We start from the raw sequence: 18778 nt of genomic DNA on the forward strand, positions 1-18778 counted from the left end.
TGTACACCACCCACATCCCCATCATCGCCCCCAAGGTCAGCGTGTCCTCCTACTTCAACCGCCGCCACACCGAGCGCAACCAGAAGACCTCCTACTCCATCACCGTCCAAGGCGTCGTCGACCCGGACGGCGTCTTCACCGACGTGTCGATCGGGTGGCCCGGATCCATGTCCGACGACCAGGTGCTCGAGAAATCGTCGCTGTACCAGAGGGCAGCGGCGGGGATCCTAATGGACACCTGGATCGTCGGGGGAGCGAGCTACCCGCTGTTGGATTGGGTGCTGGTGCCGTACAGCCACCAGAACCAGACGTGGACGCAGCACGCATTCAACGAGAAGGTCGGGGAGGTGAGGGCGTTAGCGAAGGAGGCGTTCGCGAGGTTGAAGGGAAGGTGGAGTTGCTTGCAAAAGAGGACGGAGGTGAAGCTCCAGGACTTACCGGTGGTGCTCGGAGCCTGCTGCGTGCTGCACAACATATGCGAGATAAGGAAGGAATTGATGGATCCGGAGTGGAGGTGCGAGCTCGTGGACGACGAGGTCGTGGTCGAGGACGGGGTCAGGTCGGTGACAGCAAAGAAGGAGAGGGATGAAATTGCGCATAACTTGTTGCACCATGGCTTCGCCGGGACGACGTTCTTGTGATATTTCCAGTTTGAGATTCTGTTGGTTATTTCTTCAAACATTGGGAGGGCGTCTGTAAAAGGAACTTGGTTGCCCACTTTGACTGCTAGGCGCGAGAAAGGATTGGATTGAGCGGGACAGGGATTAGCTTTGGGTTTTAACTTGGCATTTGTAGTTGTTCACTTCGGATACCAATTTGATTTGAAGAATGGGGAAAATAATTCTTCAAGTGTTGACAAATAGCATAATAGGTTCGTCAGAGTCTAATATTATGACATCTATAGTATAAGTGTTTGTTAATTAGATTTATCAATCTCTCGAATGCAAGTTAAATTAAATTTCAAGCTAATTTCTGAATCATATTCTACTCATATGAACTAATTTGTGTTCAGCTCAACTCAAGTTGCTAGTAGCTTAGCTCTACTAGTTCATGCAAATTTTGTGATGGCTATGATACCTGGTTATGAACTTAAAGATCCCGCCATCAAATCTCAATCTAATGGCTAACTATATATATATATATATATATATATATATATATATATATATATAACTTAGATCGAATCAAATAGAAATCAAGCTTGTTCATTATATGTGCAGGCTGACAAATTATTTGGCGAAACAAGTTGCATTGACGTTGACAGTAGTCCAATATATGAATAAAATGAAGTGCATAGATATCTCGCCCAATTTGAACTCATCCGGAATGAACTGGACTAAAATGGACCCGATTTGGGCCGATTTCAGTCCGAAATAGTAATGGGCGATACGGGTCAGGCTTGTTAGGCTCGGCTCGAAATTAGCCCGGTCTGAGTGATTTGTGAGAGGTCTGGGGAATAGAGGCTCCAGCCTGGACAAAGAACCCGGCCCGATCGATGATTAGGTAGCTGTTGTAGTCGAGACTCCAGACCGGGTCTATCAAACGAGCTGTCGTAGTTTTTCCGATCGAGGGTTAGCGAAGGGGAGAGCGAGGAGACAGAGGAGCGATGTCGTCGGTGTACGTCTTGGAGCCGCCGACGAAGGGGAAGGTGGTGCTGAACACGACGATGGGCCCCCTCGACATCGAGCTTTGGCCGAAGGAAGCACCCAAGGCGGTGCGAAACTTCGTGCAGCTCTGCCTCGATGGCTACTACGACAACACCATCTTCCACCGCGTCATCAAGTCCTTCCTCGTCCAAGGCGGTGACCCCACCGGAACCGGAACTGGTATATAGTCATCTAGAGAGATTCTAGTACGAGATTTCTACTTCCTCCTAGGTTTCTTAGAAATTAAATGCACGAAATCTTAGTCGATTCGGATCTTTACATCTTAGACGTTTAGCAAATTATGCTCCCTGGAATGATTCACGGCGCGGTGTTATTGTACCTGATGTTAACTAAAGATATCTTAGTACTCTGGTGATAAAGCAACCCCTTTTAATGATCTTTTGTTGGTAATTCTAATGGCGCTATATGATAGATTGTTCTCTCATATTTCACGGTCTTAATCTACCTCCGTAATTTGTCAAATTCTTAGACATGTTCTCCAACTTGTAGGCGGTGAAAGCATCTATGGGGTCCCATTCTCCGATGAATTTCACTCTCGTTTAAGATTTAATCATAGAGGATTAGTTGCATGTGCAAATGCCGGCACGCCTCACACGAATGGGAGTCAATTCTTCATAACATTGGACCGTTGTGATTGGATTGACCGGAAGAATACGATCTTTGGGAAGGTACTGATTTTTTTTTTTGCTTTTCCTGTTGGTTTTCATGATGTAAGCTTTGGTAGAACTCATTGGAGAACCGAAGGTGTGCAGGTCACAGGGGATTCCATATTTAATGTTCTGACATTGGGAGATGTCGAGACTGATAAGGATGACCGTCCATTATATCCACCACCAAAGATCCTTTCTGCGGAGGTATCATAGATTTCTTTTATGTGAAATTTTTTATATTCTACAGTTTTTCTGCTTTCTACTCAAAAACAGCAAATGGTGTTAGTGGCCCATTTAAAATAATTCTTATGAATCTTCGGAGGACGATCTTTTTTCTTCTTAATTTTCATATACAAATCTATAGATTGCAGTTGATTCATTTTTATTGCTTGTTAATCTTTTTTATTCTAGTTTTAACTGTTAATAGGGTTTTCTTCTTTGAATTTTGGCAGATACTATGGAATCCATTTGATGATATAGTCCCAAGGAAGGTCGCTGAGAAGCCTCATGCTCCTTCAAAGGCTGATACTGGAGGACAGCAGAAGAAGATTGCAGTTAAGTATGTATTCCAGTGGTTCTTTCTCATTCACATTTGTCAAATGTACTAATAATTATATGTTTGATATATCATGATATGTTCTTTTAGGCTTTTAGCTAGCCCAATTCCAAGAGTCTTCTTCTACTTATAGAGCTGACATCATGCAGGAAGTTAAATGTCCTATCTTTCGGAGAAGAAGTAGAAGAGGAAGAAAAAGACGCAGCAGCTGTAGAGGTCAAGATTAAGAGCATTCATGATGTATTAGATGATCCTCGTTTTCTTAAAGAGGAAGCACAAAAGGAACCATTGGTAATAATCTCTTCATTAAACTTGACCATATATTCTTGTTATCAACTGGTTCTTTTCATGTCTGTTTATTTAACGTTTGGAAATCATTTTCAGTTCTTGAATGCTGTCTCTTTGATTGTTAGTGACTTTCTACTAAGTAAAGTCTGGCGGCTACTTTTGATAGCAAATATGTTAAAGGAATTGTTTTAACTGGTGTGAAACCAAACTGAACCTCTTCATCTTTTATTCATGGTCTCATAGTTAACCCTTGATAATCTATTTACTTTTTGATTGCCACATGATTTCCAGTAACTCAAATCTCAACTTTTTAGAGAGAATAGTTGATACTTGATGTGACAGTTTGACTTTAGATTTTTTTCCCTGTTATTTTGAAGCCCCATGGCTGCATCTATGTCGCAATACTCTGTATACTGTAGTTCAGCTTTCTGGTTAATTTTTAAGCACCAGTTAGCTCTTTTTCCCTCACCAAATGCTTTCTCTTTTGGCAATAGCTTTATAAAGTAATTTATCACCAAAATATACATTGTACCTTTCTTGCATGGTCTGGATAGTCAGATTAATTGGAATTCTGTAATCTATTTTTGCTGTTAAAATAAGTTCTATTAGTTATCTGGAAATAGCTGTTGTACTGATTCATTGTGTTTCTATACTAAAAGGAGATAGTGGTGGGTTGTTTACCAACTTGCAGACTGCAGAACAAGTGGAAAAGAACAAGGATACTGTTTTATCTGTGAGAGAGGCTTTAAGCACAAAGAAAGATGATTTCAGGAGCCGAGAAATTGATGATCATAGTGATGGTGGCGGTGGCGGTGATGATGATGATGATGATGAAGCCAACTTTGATGCACGTATGCGTTTGCAAATTCTGCGAAAGCGCAGGGAGTTGGGTGATTCCAATGCTCAGGAAAAGTTAGCTGCTGGTAGTGTATGTTTTCTCAGTTGCAATCCAATCCATCTTATTCTAGATATTGCTTCAGAACCTTTACTTCAAAAAAGAAAAGAAAAAAGATATTGCTTCTGACATATATTAATGTACATCTCTGTTGAGTTATCAAGATCAATCCTTTCTATGCTAGCTTACAAGTGAACCAAGAATTGTCACTCTGCTGATATTGATAAACTTTCAGAGTCGATTAGTATGGATATATCTTTACATGAGCAGGGTCAATCTTTATCGTTTTTATTTTGAAGAATAATGTACATTGGTTCTTACTAATTGCAGATAAATCCCATCATAAGGATCATGATAAATCCAATCGTAAGGATCGTGAGGTGTCAGCTCCAAGGTATGGATTCTGATCTTATATTAAATTACTATATTAAATTTTATTTAATCTATTGCATTTTCAAATTGAGTTTATTTCTCAGTTTAATTTTATTGTTTGTAAATAACTAAATATCACCATTTTCTATTCCTTTTCTTTCTCTGATCTCCTCTAAATGCTGTGCAGGAGCAGAACTGATGATTCTGAGAGTCAGATTTCTAAGGCTGATAAACTTTCTCTGAAGAAGAAAGGTATTGGCTCAGAAGCCAGGGCTGAAAGATTTGCCAAAGCTGATGCTGACTTACAGCTACTTGGGCATGCTGAGCAAGAAAGACAGATGCACAAACAGAAGAAGCGCCGACTTCATGGTCGTGAAGAAGATGTGTGTGTAGAATTTCTATTACTTTTCTCAATAATTACTTAAAGAGTTCTGGCTTTTCATATAGCAAACATACTAACATGAGTGTTATGCCATCTTGTATAATGAGATGAATAATCTATTTGTTACTTATTCTTCCTAAGGGATTATTTACCAAGTATCTTACACTTTTAGTTGCAATTGTCCAATGCTTTACTATGATGTGCAATTTACACTTTATTTTTTATTTCCTTAAATCCATATTGTTGAGATTTTTCAGCTATGCTCTCTTGTGTATTGAGGCAAGTAAATTCTGTAGGTTCCAATTCTTTTCAAGAGATAATGTACCTAGTATTGTTGTTAACTTCTGTGTGAAACAATCACTAGTATATGCAAGCTGTATTTTGTCTTTTAACGTTATCCTTACCATTGAATTTCATTGTATCAGACTATGGCGAAGCTGCAGAAGTTCAAAGCTTCTTTGGTCAATCAGATCACTGCTTCTAGTAGCGAGTCCAATGTGGAAGATTATTCAGGATGGCAGGCAAACCGGTTGAAGTTCATTCCAGATTCTTCAGAGAAGGTATATTAAATACTCTTCTGCCTCTCATCTCAGTGATCATTTATCACTTATCAGATAGAAATTTTATGAGTTGGCGTACCTTCTGCAGAACAACATGACTCGGAAAGATGATCCAAATGATTATGTTGTACACGATCCTCTTCTGGAGAAAGGTAAAGAAAAATTTAACAAGATGCAGGCGAAGTTTAAGAGAAGCGAACGCGAGTGGGCTGGAAAATCTCTCACTTGATCTTTGAATTAAGGTGCACTTAATCCTCCTACTTGTGGTTAGTCGGGGAATAAATCTATCACGTGCACCAGACCTCTTTCGGTTTTTGGGCCAGGGTCACATAACCAACTGTACAGCTGCTTTGCCCTTCGACTTCAACGTGTATTTTTCAAATTTGAGCTGTAAACTAGCACAATGGCATTTTAGTTACACCGAATGGATTTCTAGCACGCTAATATTCTATAATCTAGAGTAGTTATTTATCGACATCCTAATTTTGATTTACTCTATTATTCTTTTGGCAGCAAGTATTCTACTGTACTTCATACTTGCACAGTTAATTGATTTGTGTCATGGTGGAAGAAACTGTATACATCAAATTGAATCCTTAGACTTTCTTAATCAAAATCCCAAATTTAACCTGAATCTGCAGATACTGTATACTAATTGGCCCAAGATTAATGGCTTTAATGTAGTCAGATTGTAATTTCCAAGCAAAATCTTTCAAGTACATGGAATGTAGTTTGTTATTCTATTATGATGTTCACATCTTCTGCGCTTTCAATTCTATCAGCTAATATTTTTCACCTGCAACACATTTTGACTTGACTTGACTTCACTTCACTTATGGTTTTGAAAGAAGAGCATAATCTTGTTCATGGAATAGTGGCAAGAAAACCATCCTCCACTGTGCTAAAGCAGTAGTCAATTATTACATCATGCTCTTGCCCAACCCGGAAATCCCTCCTCCCCCTTTGACGACATTAATAATCTCCGTCTCAACCGTGTCGATTACAGACCTCCGCGGCGCTCCAGACGCTTGGAGGGCTCAAAGCCTTGTCCTATTTTCGGATGAGCAAGAAAAACAACAAACTGACGTTCAAAATTCAGAGCCTAGAATCTCAAGTAGATTTTTTTTAGTGCAGCAAAGTAACCTGATTGCTCAATGAACGTGTCCGTTGATGTGAAGAGCTAGCAGAATTCGGCGATCCGATGCTGTGGGCAGCTTCATATGCATGTCCGAGATTCCTCAATCTGTTGAGCTCCGGCAAGACTACTGTCCCAAGATCCGGTCTGTCCTTCCTCCTCATCTCAGCGCACTTCAATGCGAGCTTAGCATAACCGAGGACCTCCTCCACCGGCCAATCTGGCACGGTCGGATCAAGCATCTCCTCAAAGCTTCCCTTCTCGATTGCTCTCTCTACATGGTGTGTTAGACCCATGGGAGGCTTCGCTGTGACGATCTGGAGAAGCATTACTCCTAAGGAATATATGTCTGATTTGATTCCAAGCATCCCAGTCTGCTGGTACTCTGGGTCGATGTAGCAGAATGTTCCGGCTGTTGACGTTATCCGATACTGGGTTACAGTGTCTGCTACCGACGGCGGCACCAGCCTGGCAAGGCCGACGTCGCTGATCTTGCTCACATAGTTGCGGTCTAGAAGGATGTTGGCCGGCTTGAGGTCGCGGTGGACTAGTGGTTCCGGCTTGGCCTGGTGCAAGAAGAGTAGCCCCGTCGCAATCTCAGCGGCGATCTTGAACCGTAAGCTCCACGGTATCGAAGGAGTATTCCCTCGACAGAAAAGGCGGTCCTCTAAGCTTCCATTATCCATGTACTCATAAACCAGACATCCATATTCCGGACAAGCGCCAAGGAGTAACACCATGTTAGGATGCCTGATGCAGCTGAGCACCTCAACCTGCATCAATTGGAGCCACGCATTCAGTTTCACGAAATGTTTTACATCTCTATCTCAGAATTGTGTAGTATATCTATTATCAATCATTGATACCTCTTGCTGGAATTGCTTTCTTCCTTGTGCTGCATCTGGTCTGAGAACCTTTATGGCTACAGGAGTGTGATCCAGAGAGGCTCTGTACACTGGGCCATAGCCGCCTTCTCCAATCTTCAAGCTCTCTGAGAAGTAATCGGTTGCGATCTCTATGTCATCTATGCTGTACTTTCTGTAGCGGATGTCGTTGTGCGCTAAGGCGTCCAATGCTTTTACCTTCTCCTCCGCTTCCCGCTTGGCCTTCATCTCTGCATTCAGCCTCTTGCGTGCCTCCAGCTCTGCTATCCGCTTTGCTGCCTCGGCTGCTTCGAGGGCCGCCCTGCATTTGGCCTTCTCCATCTCTGCCAGCGCAAGCGCGGCCTCTTCCGCCTGCCTTGCTTCCTCGAATTTCCTCGCTTCTTCCATCTTCCACTGGTGAAGTTCTTTGGCCTGCGACCAGCGTAAAGATATATCTCATCCACATTTTATCTTAATCATATGTGCATGGAAATATTATATCTCACCTTCTGTTTTGCTGAAACAGCCTCTTTGCAGGCAGTGCTGTACATATCCATCGTCTGCTTCAGCTCAAGCTTCAGCCTTCTCATTTCAGCCTCTAACTCACGCTGTGACTAAGTCCCGTCCCCCAACAACAAAAGTCAGCATCACTTTGGAGAGAGATTTCAATATATACGTACATAAATTAATGTTCTTACGCCAGAGAGTGAAGACAATGTTGTTCCCCTGGGGCTCTCAGACGAGCTAGCAGCGAGCTCGAGGGAGTCCCCAAAGTCCATTGATTGGAATCCCATGGTTCCCTGGAAGTCGAGGTCATCTGAAAAGGAGCTGCGAGAGGTCGACGAAGGCCTTGGTGGCCGGTACGAGGAGTCGATGCTGTCAAGCTGTAAGTTGCTAGGTGCCATCCTTCCAATAGAGAAAGGGCGTTCCCTTGACGCTTGTCGCGTGTGTTGTTCAACAGCCCTCTCAAAGGATCTTCTATCTGTTTGATTTGATTGCATATGTATTGGAAGTTGCCCTCTAAAACTTCCCCTCGTAAATGGTGTTCTGATTTTTGTTGCACAGTAATAGTTCATAACTTCATATGCAATATTGTACTACAAAAATATATACAGTATGATTTGGAATGCCATATGGATGGATCAATATCAATTTTCTCTTATCTCAATGAACAAAATGCTGATATGGTTTCCTTTCATTTCTATACCAAATTAATGACTTCCAAGTTGACGAGGTTCATCAATATGCAGAAACTACAACCAATGTACCATAATTCCAGCATCAAAAATGTTATCATCATAAATGTAGCATCGTTGCATAAAAGAATTTTCTGGTCACTTGCAACCTACCTGATAGAGTCTTCAGAGTCTGGAGAATGTTGACGGCTTCCTGGAATTGCTGGTTGTCTAGGAGGTGCAGCAGTAATTGGCGGCGGACATTTCGCCGATTTCACTGTTATCGGCCTGCCTTTGGCTATAACATAAACCGCGCAGAACTCTGGGGCGCCTTTAACTACATTAGTCGGCACATCTGGGTTCCTAAATTTCCTGTCACATTTGAAACAAAATATAGTTGCAGAAAATTAAGATTCAGAGAAAGTGAGAGAGGAAAAAAAAGGAGAAAGGGGGATAGAGACTTACTTTGTCAGTGCATTTCTACTGGAGGCACCAAGAACAATGTTATGGATGTTCTTTGCAGAGATGTACTCCAGGATGGCTTTGGAGATATCAGCATCTTCCATAACCACTTCAATCATATGCACCTGAAAGGATTAAACAGCAGCAATTTCAGTTTAATTCCTTGTAATCCTTTTCGCATAATTATATATCTTATCTCCTAAATCCAACTTTAATGACATGAAAATTTGAACATGATTTCAACCAAAAAATTAGTTAATAATTAATTAAATTTTGTGAAGTTTGAACCAAGATGCCAGATTAACAATTAATATATATATAATATATACCCCTTTACGAGCACAAAAGCCCCTATAGGGAAGAAACAACTGTGAAATCTCAGCCTCCTGCTCTCTGCTGCCACTGTTTGTAGCTTCAACCATAGCAAATCCATCTGCAAATAGATCGCCAACAAGCAACATCATCCACCAATCATGATAATTCTCATACCTTCGTCATCTACCATGCAATATATATATATATATATATATATATATATATATATATATATAAATATAGACAATGTTTATATTCATGCAGGCATGCATGTATACACGTAGAACATCTATCATTCATTATGCATGCATGCAAATTTTTATGATCCCGATAATATCTTTTATGCATTGATCAATTAATGATGTCGATGACGATGAAAGAGGGAGGGTACCTACGGTTGAGATTGACCCGATTGATGACGTGGATGAGGATCATGCTATGATTGCCGACGAGGAGATGGTCGACGGTCCATTTCACGGCCTGCTGGCTGTTCTTGTCCTTGTCGACCGCCACCGCCGTCAATGTGGTTGGGGCTGCGAGCCGATTATTGTCACCCATTGCAATTACTTTTTCTATTATTATTATTTTTCTTTCTTTTTTTCTTTTTAAAATTCTATCAGCCGATGGCAAGAAAGAAGGAAGGCGACGACGACAACAACAATAACAAAAACGAGGATCAAGTGAGAGAAAAAATGATAAGAGAGAGATGACAACACCTCACTCTCTCTCTCTCTCTCTCTCTCTCTTTCTCTCTCCCATGTTCCTCCTTCTCCCCCCCTTCCTTTCCTTTCCTTTCCTTCCATCTTTCCACAGGAGTCAGAAGCCAACTCAACCGAACAGTAACGGCCTCTTACTATTATTGAAGGGGTATATAAGTATTTGAACCTTTGATCAGCCAGGAAAAGAAAGGAAAGGAACTCCCCCTTACGCCCTTCTCCACTTATATCGGCAAAGATGACCGTCAGGATTTGTCATTTCTAATCTATCTTTGCAACTATCCCATGACAGATAATAATGCCAAAATCTATGGGATTGATTGGAGGTGTTATAGGGAGTTGACTGGTTCTTTCCATCCGATTTTTTTCTTCAGAAAAGCCCTTTTTAACCGCTAATTTTAAGAGAAAGATATATATATATATATATATTTACGGTTTACACCCCAAACTAACAATAATAATAGCAATGGTTGGAAAAAAAATTTGAATATAAAAATTAAACAAATCGCCACGAATCTGGAAGATCTAATTTTCTATTTCATTCACTAACCAGAAAACAATTCATTGTACTCTTTGTTCAAATAACAGTTTATTGAACCCCCAAAGGGGGTTGCGTAGATTGAAATCTTCCCATAAAGTCGAAAAGATTGCTTTGATTAATGCTCCAGGATTGCATCTTATTGCTAGTTTTGACTCCTTTTCTGGGCCACAGAGAGTGTATAGTTTTGCACACTCTTTGTTGCATTGGAGTTGAAGAACGCCCATTGGAAGCCAGAGGAGATCCATTGGACTTAACTCCTGTTTAGGAGACAAGTTAGCTGAACCCAATTGTTGTGTCTCCCAAATGTAAAAGAATTGGGTCTTGAATCCAAGTTGCTGATTTATAACAGAAATTTTTTATATTTAATACCCTATTTTTTTAACACCATCTTATCGCTTTAATCATGTCTTATCGCTAATAACAACTTGGACTTCTAATGATAAAAAGAATATTTTATTATTAAATTTAGAGTTTGCTTTGCATGTATACCTTTCGAAAGTTCTTTATTTACGTGGATGCCCGTTAGATTACCTCTTTACCACTGTAAATCAACATTTTAGGAATTTAATTGAACAATTAGAATAAGAATTTTTTTCATGTTTTTTATTGAGGTAATTTTATGGATGAGTTAAGTTTGAGATATAAAATAAATATTTATTTTAGAGGAGTATAAATACAAATAAGAGATTTAGAAGGGTATACATACGGTTGAGAAAAAAAACAATATTTACTAAATGTAAGGTGTTAAATGTAAACTTTCCTAAAAGAAAAAATAAATAAAAAAGATCAACAGAATCAAATCCTGAGGTCTAATTGGTGAGTAACAGTAGTAATCTGGTTAATTGCATTAGAACTCATAGACAAGTTTATATATAAAATTTGACCCACTTATCAAAGCAAAGCTCTTTTGAGCTATAAATATGGACCCAGGCTATGCCTCTCATCATAGCAACTGAGCTTTAAGCTAAGAAAAATTTATCATAGACGAATGGGGATTCCAGTGATAGATCTCAAGGCTCTCGATGGAGACAAGAGCTCCAAAACAATGGCACAGCTCCATGAAGCCTGTGCAAAATGGGGCTTCTTTTGGGTAAATATATGAAATATATATGTATATGTTATATTAATTGGAGAGTGAGGGTCTAATTTGCACACGTTTGGCAGGTTGAGAACCATGGGATAGATGTGGGTTTGATGGAGAAGGTGAAGGACTTCGTGAACTCGCACTATGAGAAAAGCTTGAAGAAAAGTTTCTACGAGTCGGAGTTGGCCAAGAGATTGAGTTCCAGTCCTCGCACTGATGCATCCAATGGCGACTGGGAGACCACCTATTTCATCCAGCATCACCCAGTGTCCAACATTGCAGAGTTCGCAGACATTGGAGCTCAATTCGGGTAATTTCTTCTTCTTCTTCTTCTTTTTCCATCATTTTCTATCCAAATCTATCACTCGTTTTTCCAATGTTGGGCAGTGAAACAATGGACAAGTACACCACCCAATTGATCGAAGTAGCAGAGAAGCTTGCAGAGAGCTTGAGCTTGAACCTTGGGCTAGGCAAGAGCTACGTAAAGAATGCATTCTCACCTCCGTTTGTAGGAACAAAGGTGGCCAAGTACCCTCAATGCCCTGACCCAGATCTCGTCCTGGGCCTCAGAGCCCACACCGACGCCGGCGGCATCATCCTCCTGCTCCAAGATGACACAGTTCCAGGCCTAGAGTTCTACAAAGATGAGGAATGGGTTCCTGTGACTCCTGAAAAGGATAACAAAATCTTTGTAAACTTAGGTGATCAAGTTGAGGTTTTCAGCAATGGCCTGTACAAGAGCATACTCCACCGTGTCGCCGCCGATAAGGGCGGCAGCCGCCTTTCCATTGCCACCTTCTACAATCCAGGAGGTGATGCTGTGATCTCTCCTGAGCCTAAGCTGTTGTATCCTGGAGGATATAGATTCCAAGATTACCTCGACTACTATGTTACTTCTAAGTTCTCAGATAAAGGTGCAAGATTTCAGACCATCAAAGAAATGTACAAGCCATAGTGAAGCTGGAAATGGGAAGAAGAGAAACCTTTTACGGTGTGTGCACTAGATTTCACTTGGTGATGTAATAACTGCTCTCAGGGGCAACGTTCTCATGTAATGCTGCAGATTTGTGCTTTTTGTTTCAAATGAATTACATCTTTAATTGCTTTCAATAAGAAATCTTGCAGGCTGAAATCGTAAAGGTGTGTATGACATCCTTCTTCTTTGTTGATAACAGCACAAGATAAGAAGAAATAAATGCAAATAATAGATCACAATCCACTACAAACGGAGGGTTTGCTACCTTAGCTCCCTAATATCTTCTGCAAATGGACTCAAATATTTGCAGTCTCGTTGGCAATCAACCATGGAGGGACCCTTCGCCCTCAAGATTCTTCAATCAATTATGGTTCATATCTGAGGCTTCTGACCATCAGTGTGTCACAGTTCCTGCAACTTCACTTCTTGCCAAAAGCTGGCTTCCGAATCGCTGCTGTGTGCAATGGTGTGTGTATATATATATATCGATAAAAGGAAAGAGAAACTGATATTTGTTTAGCTTGATAGGTTTCCTGAATTCCATCATTTGCAAATGGCTTCAATTGCTACCCTCTTCATTGTTCCAGGACATGGGTCTCCTCCAAAGACCTTAGGGACTACACTTACAGAGCACGATTGCTGGCCGACACAGTTCTGCAGTGAATTGAGAGATGGATTACAAACTATTGTAAAGCTGGAAGAAATTGTTTGAATCTCTGAATGTGGATAATTTTACCTTCTCGAAAGGGTCATATGACTCGTGGGCATGACAGTTTCCTTCTGAGAAGCTTCCGCAGACTCCCTGAGGGGTACCAAAGCTAGCAAATTTTATTTCTTTTATCTTCTGCCCAGGATCACAGAAGAGATGGACTTTTGACTTTCCATAGTCTTTGGTGAGCCAGTTCTTCATTGATGGCTGCCATTCAGATACATCAGCACACACACTACCAGTGGTTCTCTTTCCTATAGAGATACCCGCAGGGTCACCACCCAACTCTTCAAAGACGACCAATAGATTTCCAGTTGGATTCAGCCATGAACGAGGGACATGGTACCTGACCCAAATCAAGACATTAACTGGCAGGTCTGTAAGCTGCATATTTACTTGGTATTATAGAGAAAAGTGCAGTTACCATTTCTGAGAGGGTTCTCCACAATTGGTTTGACATTTTTTCTCATCATATGTTCCACGGTAATCGCAACTGCCACAAGTACCATATGCTTGGTAACCAGGCCAATACCGACCAATACTTTGTCCATTGACCCAAACTTGCCCCTTTCCCATGCTACTCATGTCTAAAGCCAATGGTTCATTCCCATCCGGTGCATTGAAGAAAGTCTAAGGACAGCAAATTAAGAAAAAAAAAAATTTCAGGTTCCCAAGTTCCTCATTCAGATAATTAATTGAGAGAACAAACATCTAAGTGCAAGGATTCTTTTCTTTTTCATGCATCTGAGGTGGAGTTGTTAAACTATGTTATGTAATCGATATTCAATACCTTGTACCATGTTAAAGGCTGCTTTTGAGAAGCTTCTCCCCACTCAGCTGAGGAGCTTCCAGTAAGGGAATGAAGACCCAAAGATTCACCTTTTAGACCAATCTGCATATCAACACCAAGTCAAGGAGCTGCAGTGACTTACATTATAATGGAAGAGATGATATTAAGATGATTTAACCTGATATGTCCATTTCTGCCATGTGAGATCTCTTCTTCCCTCATTTAGACCATTCAATGTGACTGGACCAAGAACACCAGCATTCCATGTCTCAAAATGCTCTCCCACATTCTAAAATGCATCAGAAAGAGTTGGAAAATATACATGTTTCACAAACCACCAGGCTAAAAAGCATAATATTGCTTGTCACCAATGGGTTAAAAGTTAACTTACTGGGAGCCCAACCGACACACTTAATATGGAAATTGTATTGCTGCCTGCCCGGAGTTTCACATTTCCACTGTATGTCAATTTGGGGTTCTCTATGCTACCATATACAGTCCCTTAGAATGAATTTGTGGTCAGGCATAAACAAGATGAACTAAAAGAGGCAGAGAACAAATCCAATTTAACCCTTTGCTTTCAATTATGCTGTAAAGGAGCAACTAACCGGTTGATTGTCCATTGATGAAAACATTCAAAGAATGACCAGCTGACATCACAGTGAGGACAGGATACTGTCCATTATTAAGAAACTGTTCGTCCTGGCCAATGTCAACGCTGGAAAAAGAAGTTTCAGTGAAGTGATGAGATGAGATGAAAAGAAACTCTCACATCAAGGCTGTGATGTAGGTACTTACTACGTTGTATACCACAAATAGTCTGTACTATCTCTTGTAACATTTATCTGCTCCAACAAGCCAACTGTTGTGAATGATTCATCATCGAAAGAATTTATATCCTCGTTGTATGATTGCCACGAAAATCCTCCTACTGATAACATTGCCATCTGCGAGTTCTGAACTCCTACCTGTGTAGAGGGCCAATTTATATAAATAAGCTTAGTGACCCAGTTTTGGAACAGATTCTAAGCACAAGCAGAATGGTAAAGCCAGAACAGCTTCTACAGAATTATCATTGAGAAGCATCACCAGAGGTCAGAAAAATCAAGAAAACTTAGTTATAAATTAAATAGGAGTTCATGAATTATAGAATTTTCCCAAGGAGAGATCAAAGTCTGTGGTGATAGAATAGCTAATGTGTCAGATCAATAGGAGTAACTCACTCTTGCAGTGTTGAAAATTGTTGTTTTACAGTCAGGAAGAATACTAATGGACCAAGGCGGAAGATCATAATGCATTCCATTGAAAGCCACTCTTGCATAAGACCCTGAATCATAATTTGCAAGGAAAGCAGCACAATCTCCTGAGCTTGACTTGAAAACTGATGACTGAATAGAAATGACGTCAGTTAGTTGCAAGATACTTTCAAATCCTCTACTCCCAAAACGAAAGATAGGAGATTGGTGAAACCTCTTGAGAATTTCCCAGTGATGCCACTACAGGATCACCTGAAACCAGAGCTGGTTCACACAGTTTGATAGATTTATGCAAGTCCTTCAAATGGCCCCATTTTGGTTGCCTTAGTAGACCTGAAGAGGCAACCATAAACGTGCATTTTTAGCACAGGTATTAACATGGAAAAGGGCATATTCCTATGTGAAAATGCGAGTATATTTATATTCAAGCAAAATAATTCCTGGCAAAAAGCTTTTTAGGAATATAATCAAACTGCTTCTGAGCAATATCTTCTATCCAATATATTCTTTGTATGCACGAGAAAAAGAAGGAAACTGTATATCTCTCTAGTGTAGGAACAAAATGGCAAAATCTACAAATAAAAGAAACACAAGAAAAACACGAAGAAGATAGAGGAGCAAGATCTTCTCACCATATTCATCAATTGGAGCATCATAGTCATAGCTAGTTGCAATGAAGGGACCACCAGCCGTCCGACCAAAGTTTGTTCCCCCATGGTACTGAAAGGAAGTAAAATGCACATAAATTTTGTCGGTGTGGTACTCATTTAAGAATTTTAATGTTTAGGTTAAAGTGGCAAGGCATCTCACCATATAGTAGTTAACAAAAGATCCACCCTTCTTAATAAACTTGGCAACAGAGAAGGCAAGATCCTCGACAGGCCGGTGGGGAACTGGATTACCAAATCCTGTAAACCTGCGATTAAACAGATTGAAGAATTGTAAAAAATGAAGAAATCAGAAGCCAGAAAATGAGAAACTAATGCTGTAATATGAGATTTAGCTTTTCTCCTAAACAATTACCAGCCAGTCCAAGCTTCTGTCCACATAGTGGGTTTATAAGGTTTGTTCGGAGAGAAGTAGTCGCAATAGAATCCATTGCAAGTGTCAATCTGTTGCCACGAGAATGAGTTACAAAAAAGAACCACGCTTTAATTTATCATCATCTACACAAAGGGCTTAATCAACCCTGATTTTGCCGAATTATTTTCAGGAGTGATTGCTCAATCAAGGAGCAATTGAGAAAAAAGGAATGGGTTCATAATGTGACGAGATCTATAAGAAAAGAAAACGACTGAGTTTAAAGCATGGACTGTGGGTCAGAAAGGAGCGTAGACATTAACAACTACACAAGTACAAAAAGACTGTCAATGAGGGAAACCAAATGAAGAGAGTCGAGTACACATACAACTGGATCAGGAGCATCCTCTTCTTTGCACATGACCCATGGAACTCCTGTGTTCAGGCCAACTGCCATATTTGCTGCCCATGCTGCATAAGCCTTGGACGGCTCTCCCTGATCCCATTCCAATGGCCCGAATTCATTCTCAATCTGTGGCATTTCATTAGAAACCAGATGAATAAATGTATAGATATCAAAAGATTTCCACTACTAGATCTCTTCTTCACCTAAGAGATTGCACACACCTGAGAAAGAATTATAGGACCACCTTGCCATTCGAATAGTCCCTCGTATTTCATCATGTCGACAATTTTAGTGGTGAAGTTCTCCATTGCCACCTTTTTTCAAGAACCAAGCAGATAAGAAGATTGAATAAAGAACAACGAAGACCAGATTAGATATTTGAATAGATTTCTACCTTGAAAGGCTCGTTATCTGTTCTAAATCTAATGCCAGGAACATACTTCAGCCAAACAGGGAATCCCCTGGAACCAAATGGAAAATTTGCATAAAAAACTTTAGCCTAACTCCAACTGTGTGAGCAATCCTTCTCGACGAATAGAGTAGATGTTTACCCGAAATTCCATTCAGCACAGACGTAGGGTCCAATACGGAGATGAACGTAGAGCCCAGCCCGCTGGACCAGCTTAATGAACTGAACCAGATCGTACCTTCCCTCGAAATAATACTGCCAAAAATAAACAAAATCTCTCTCAAAAATAGTCCCTTACAGAGGGGGAAAAAAGAGAAAGAAAGAAATAAGACAGATTTTTCTTGTTCTCATACCTGACCAGGCGAAGGCTCGTGGCCGTTCCAGAACACATAGGTCTGTATAACATCCAAGCCGCCATCTTTTGCCTTCTGAATTAGATCCGGCCACATCTGGAGACGACCAAGAACCCAAATCCGAAGATTAGCTCAGATACAAACGAGAAAAGCGTGGAACTCTACGAGAGACGAACCCAGGGAGCCACATTTCTAGGAAATCACTAAAAAAAAGGGAAAGGAGCAGACCTCGGGGACGCTTCTTGGGTAGTGAATGGAGCCGGAGATAAGAATCCTCCGCTGCCCATTAATGGTAATGGCCTTGCGGTCGTAGGAGACGATGGCGGACGCCGGGAATAGCAGCGCCCCCGCCGCCAACGCAAGAAACGCCGCCACCAGAAGCCTTCGTCCGCCGGCTCCGGCGCCGAGGGGCATCACTGGCGTCGAGCCCATAAAAAAGCTGGCGCCTTTTTGCCCTCTCCTCTCTCCTCTCCCTCCTTTTTTTTTTCACTATATAGTAATACTTCTCCAAGAAGAATAGACAAAGAGGAACACTGAACACAGCTGGTTTGTGTTTTCTTCCTTAATATTTTCTCTCTCTTTTCCCCATCTCTTGCTATTTGCCTTTGTCCTTTCTCTATTTTTTTCCTCTCATTGTTGCTTTGGTTTTGATTACTCCTCAATGGCTGATGGGTGATGGCTCTACCCCTTTTTTATCCTTTCCTTTCTCTCTCTTCTCAACTTGGGAGAGAGAAAGACTCGAATCCAGGACAGTGGCAGGGTAGTAAGAGTGGAATAATTCTAGAGAGAGAGAGAGAGAGAGAGAGAGAGAGAGGGAAATGTGAGAATAGGAGAGAGCGAGAGTGGAGTACACTTTATATGGGACGAAGCTAAAATGGTGGGGAGTGGAGAAGTGGGGATTGGGATTTGGGCCCCATCCACGTAGATCAATAGACGATCCAATCACGTATCTTATGCTCACGACCGACCGATTACAATTGACGGCCATGATTATTATCAACCGGAGAGGTCGGATTCTCTGCATTCACGGTTGTACGATAGTTTCAACGACTTTGATTCCGTTAAATTATATAGTGGATTTGGTACGTCAGTAGTCAAAAAGAGCTAAATATCTTTGACCATTTTTACACTCTGTTTACACTTGATTCTCCTCACGAAGTCATACATCAAATGTCGTGTTCAAATCTATCCTCTATAA

At 40.9% G+C, this 18778-nt stretch overlaps 4 protein-coding genes across 5 annotated transcripts; 2 read left to right on the top strand and 2 right to left on the bottom strand.

Annotated features, from left to right (window-relative positions):
• Positions 1–1519: 1519 nt before the first annotated feature.
• Positions 1520–5847, top strand: LOC140798145 (peptidyl-prolyl cis-trans isomerase CYP57). Of its 2 annotated transcripts, none has more exons than XM_073151907.1 (10): positions 1520–1826; positions 2157–2335; positions 2420–2521; positions 2770–2876; positions 3023–3164; positions 3853–4084; positions 4387–4450; positions 4622–4811; positions 5236–5370; positions 5459–5847. In XM_073151907.1, exons 1-10 carry the CDS (start codon positions 1607–1609, stop codon positions 5597–5599), a joined length of 1512 nt encoding a protein of 503 aa, XP_073008008.1. In that variant the 5' UTR covers positions 1520–1606; the 3' UTR covers positions 5600–5847. The 2 variants fall into 2 exon arrangements, with proteins under 2 accessions (XP_073008008.1, XP_073008007.1); XM_073151906.1 differs by having other exon boundaries at positions 1521–1826; positions 4616–4811.
• A 523-nt stretch (positions 5848–6370) lies between these two features.
• On the bottom strand, positions 6371–9935 carry LOC140797207 (U-box domain-containing protein 52-like). Its single transcript, XM_073150485.1, has 9 exons — positions 9716–9935; positions 9335–9438; positions 9009–9130; positions 8718–8915; positions 8067–8415; positions 7875–7982; positions 7372–7800; positions 6514–7278; positions 6371–6451 (listed from the first exon to the last, which is right to left on the bottom strand). Exons 1-9 carry the CDS (start codon positions 9876–9878, stop codon positions 6371–6373), a joined length of 2319 nt encoding a protein of 772 aa, XP_073006586.1. The 5' UTR covers positions 9879–9935.
• A 1616-nt stretch (positions 9936–11551) lies between these two features.
• LOC140798146 (1-aminocyclopropane-1-carboxylate oxidase 1-like) lies at positions 11552–12778 on the top strand. Its single transcript, XM_073151908.1, has 3 exons — positions 11552–11667; positions 11742–11971; positions 12049–12778. The coding sequence occupies exons 1-3, from the start codon at positions 11566–11568 to the stop codon at positions 12614–12616; spliced, it is 900 nt and encodes a 299-aa protein (XP_073008009.1). The 5' UTR covers positions 11552–11565; the 3' UTR covers positions 12617–12778.
• LOC140798143 (beta-galactosidase 2-like) lies at positions 12694–18399 on the bottom strand. The gene is made up of 19 exons (XM_073151902.1): positions 17809–18399; positions 17581–17676; positions 17370–17482; positions 17213–17279; positions 17040–17132; positions 16801–16944; positions 16416–16504; positions 16203–16308; positions 16025–16112; positions 15607–15725; positions 15360–15524; positions 14935–15104; positions 14745–14854; positions 14528–14637; positions 14315–14425; positions 14137–14238; positions 13771–13976; positions 13374–13692; positions 12694–13291 (listed from the first exon to the last, which is right to left on the bottom strand). Exons 1-19 carry the CDS (start codon positions 18010–18012, stop codon positions 13181–13183), a joined length of 2523 nt encoding a protein of 840 aa, XP_073008003.1. The 5' UTR covers positions 18013–18399; the 3' UTR covers positions 12694–13180.
• Between the last annotated feature and the right edge of the window lie 379 nt (positions 18400–18778).

Source organism: Typha latifolia, chromosome 11, assembly GCF_019914945.1.
Source record: "Typha latifolia isolate L0001 chromosome 11, TyphaL0001v2, whole genome shotgun sequence".
NCBI classification, from domain to species: Eukaryota; Viridiplantae; Streptophyta; class Magnoliopsida; order Poales; family Typhaceae; genus Typha; species Typha latifolia.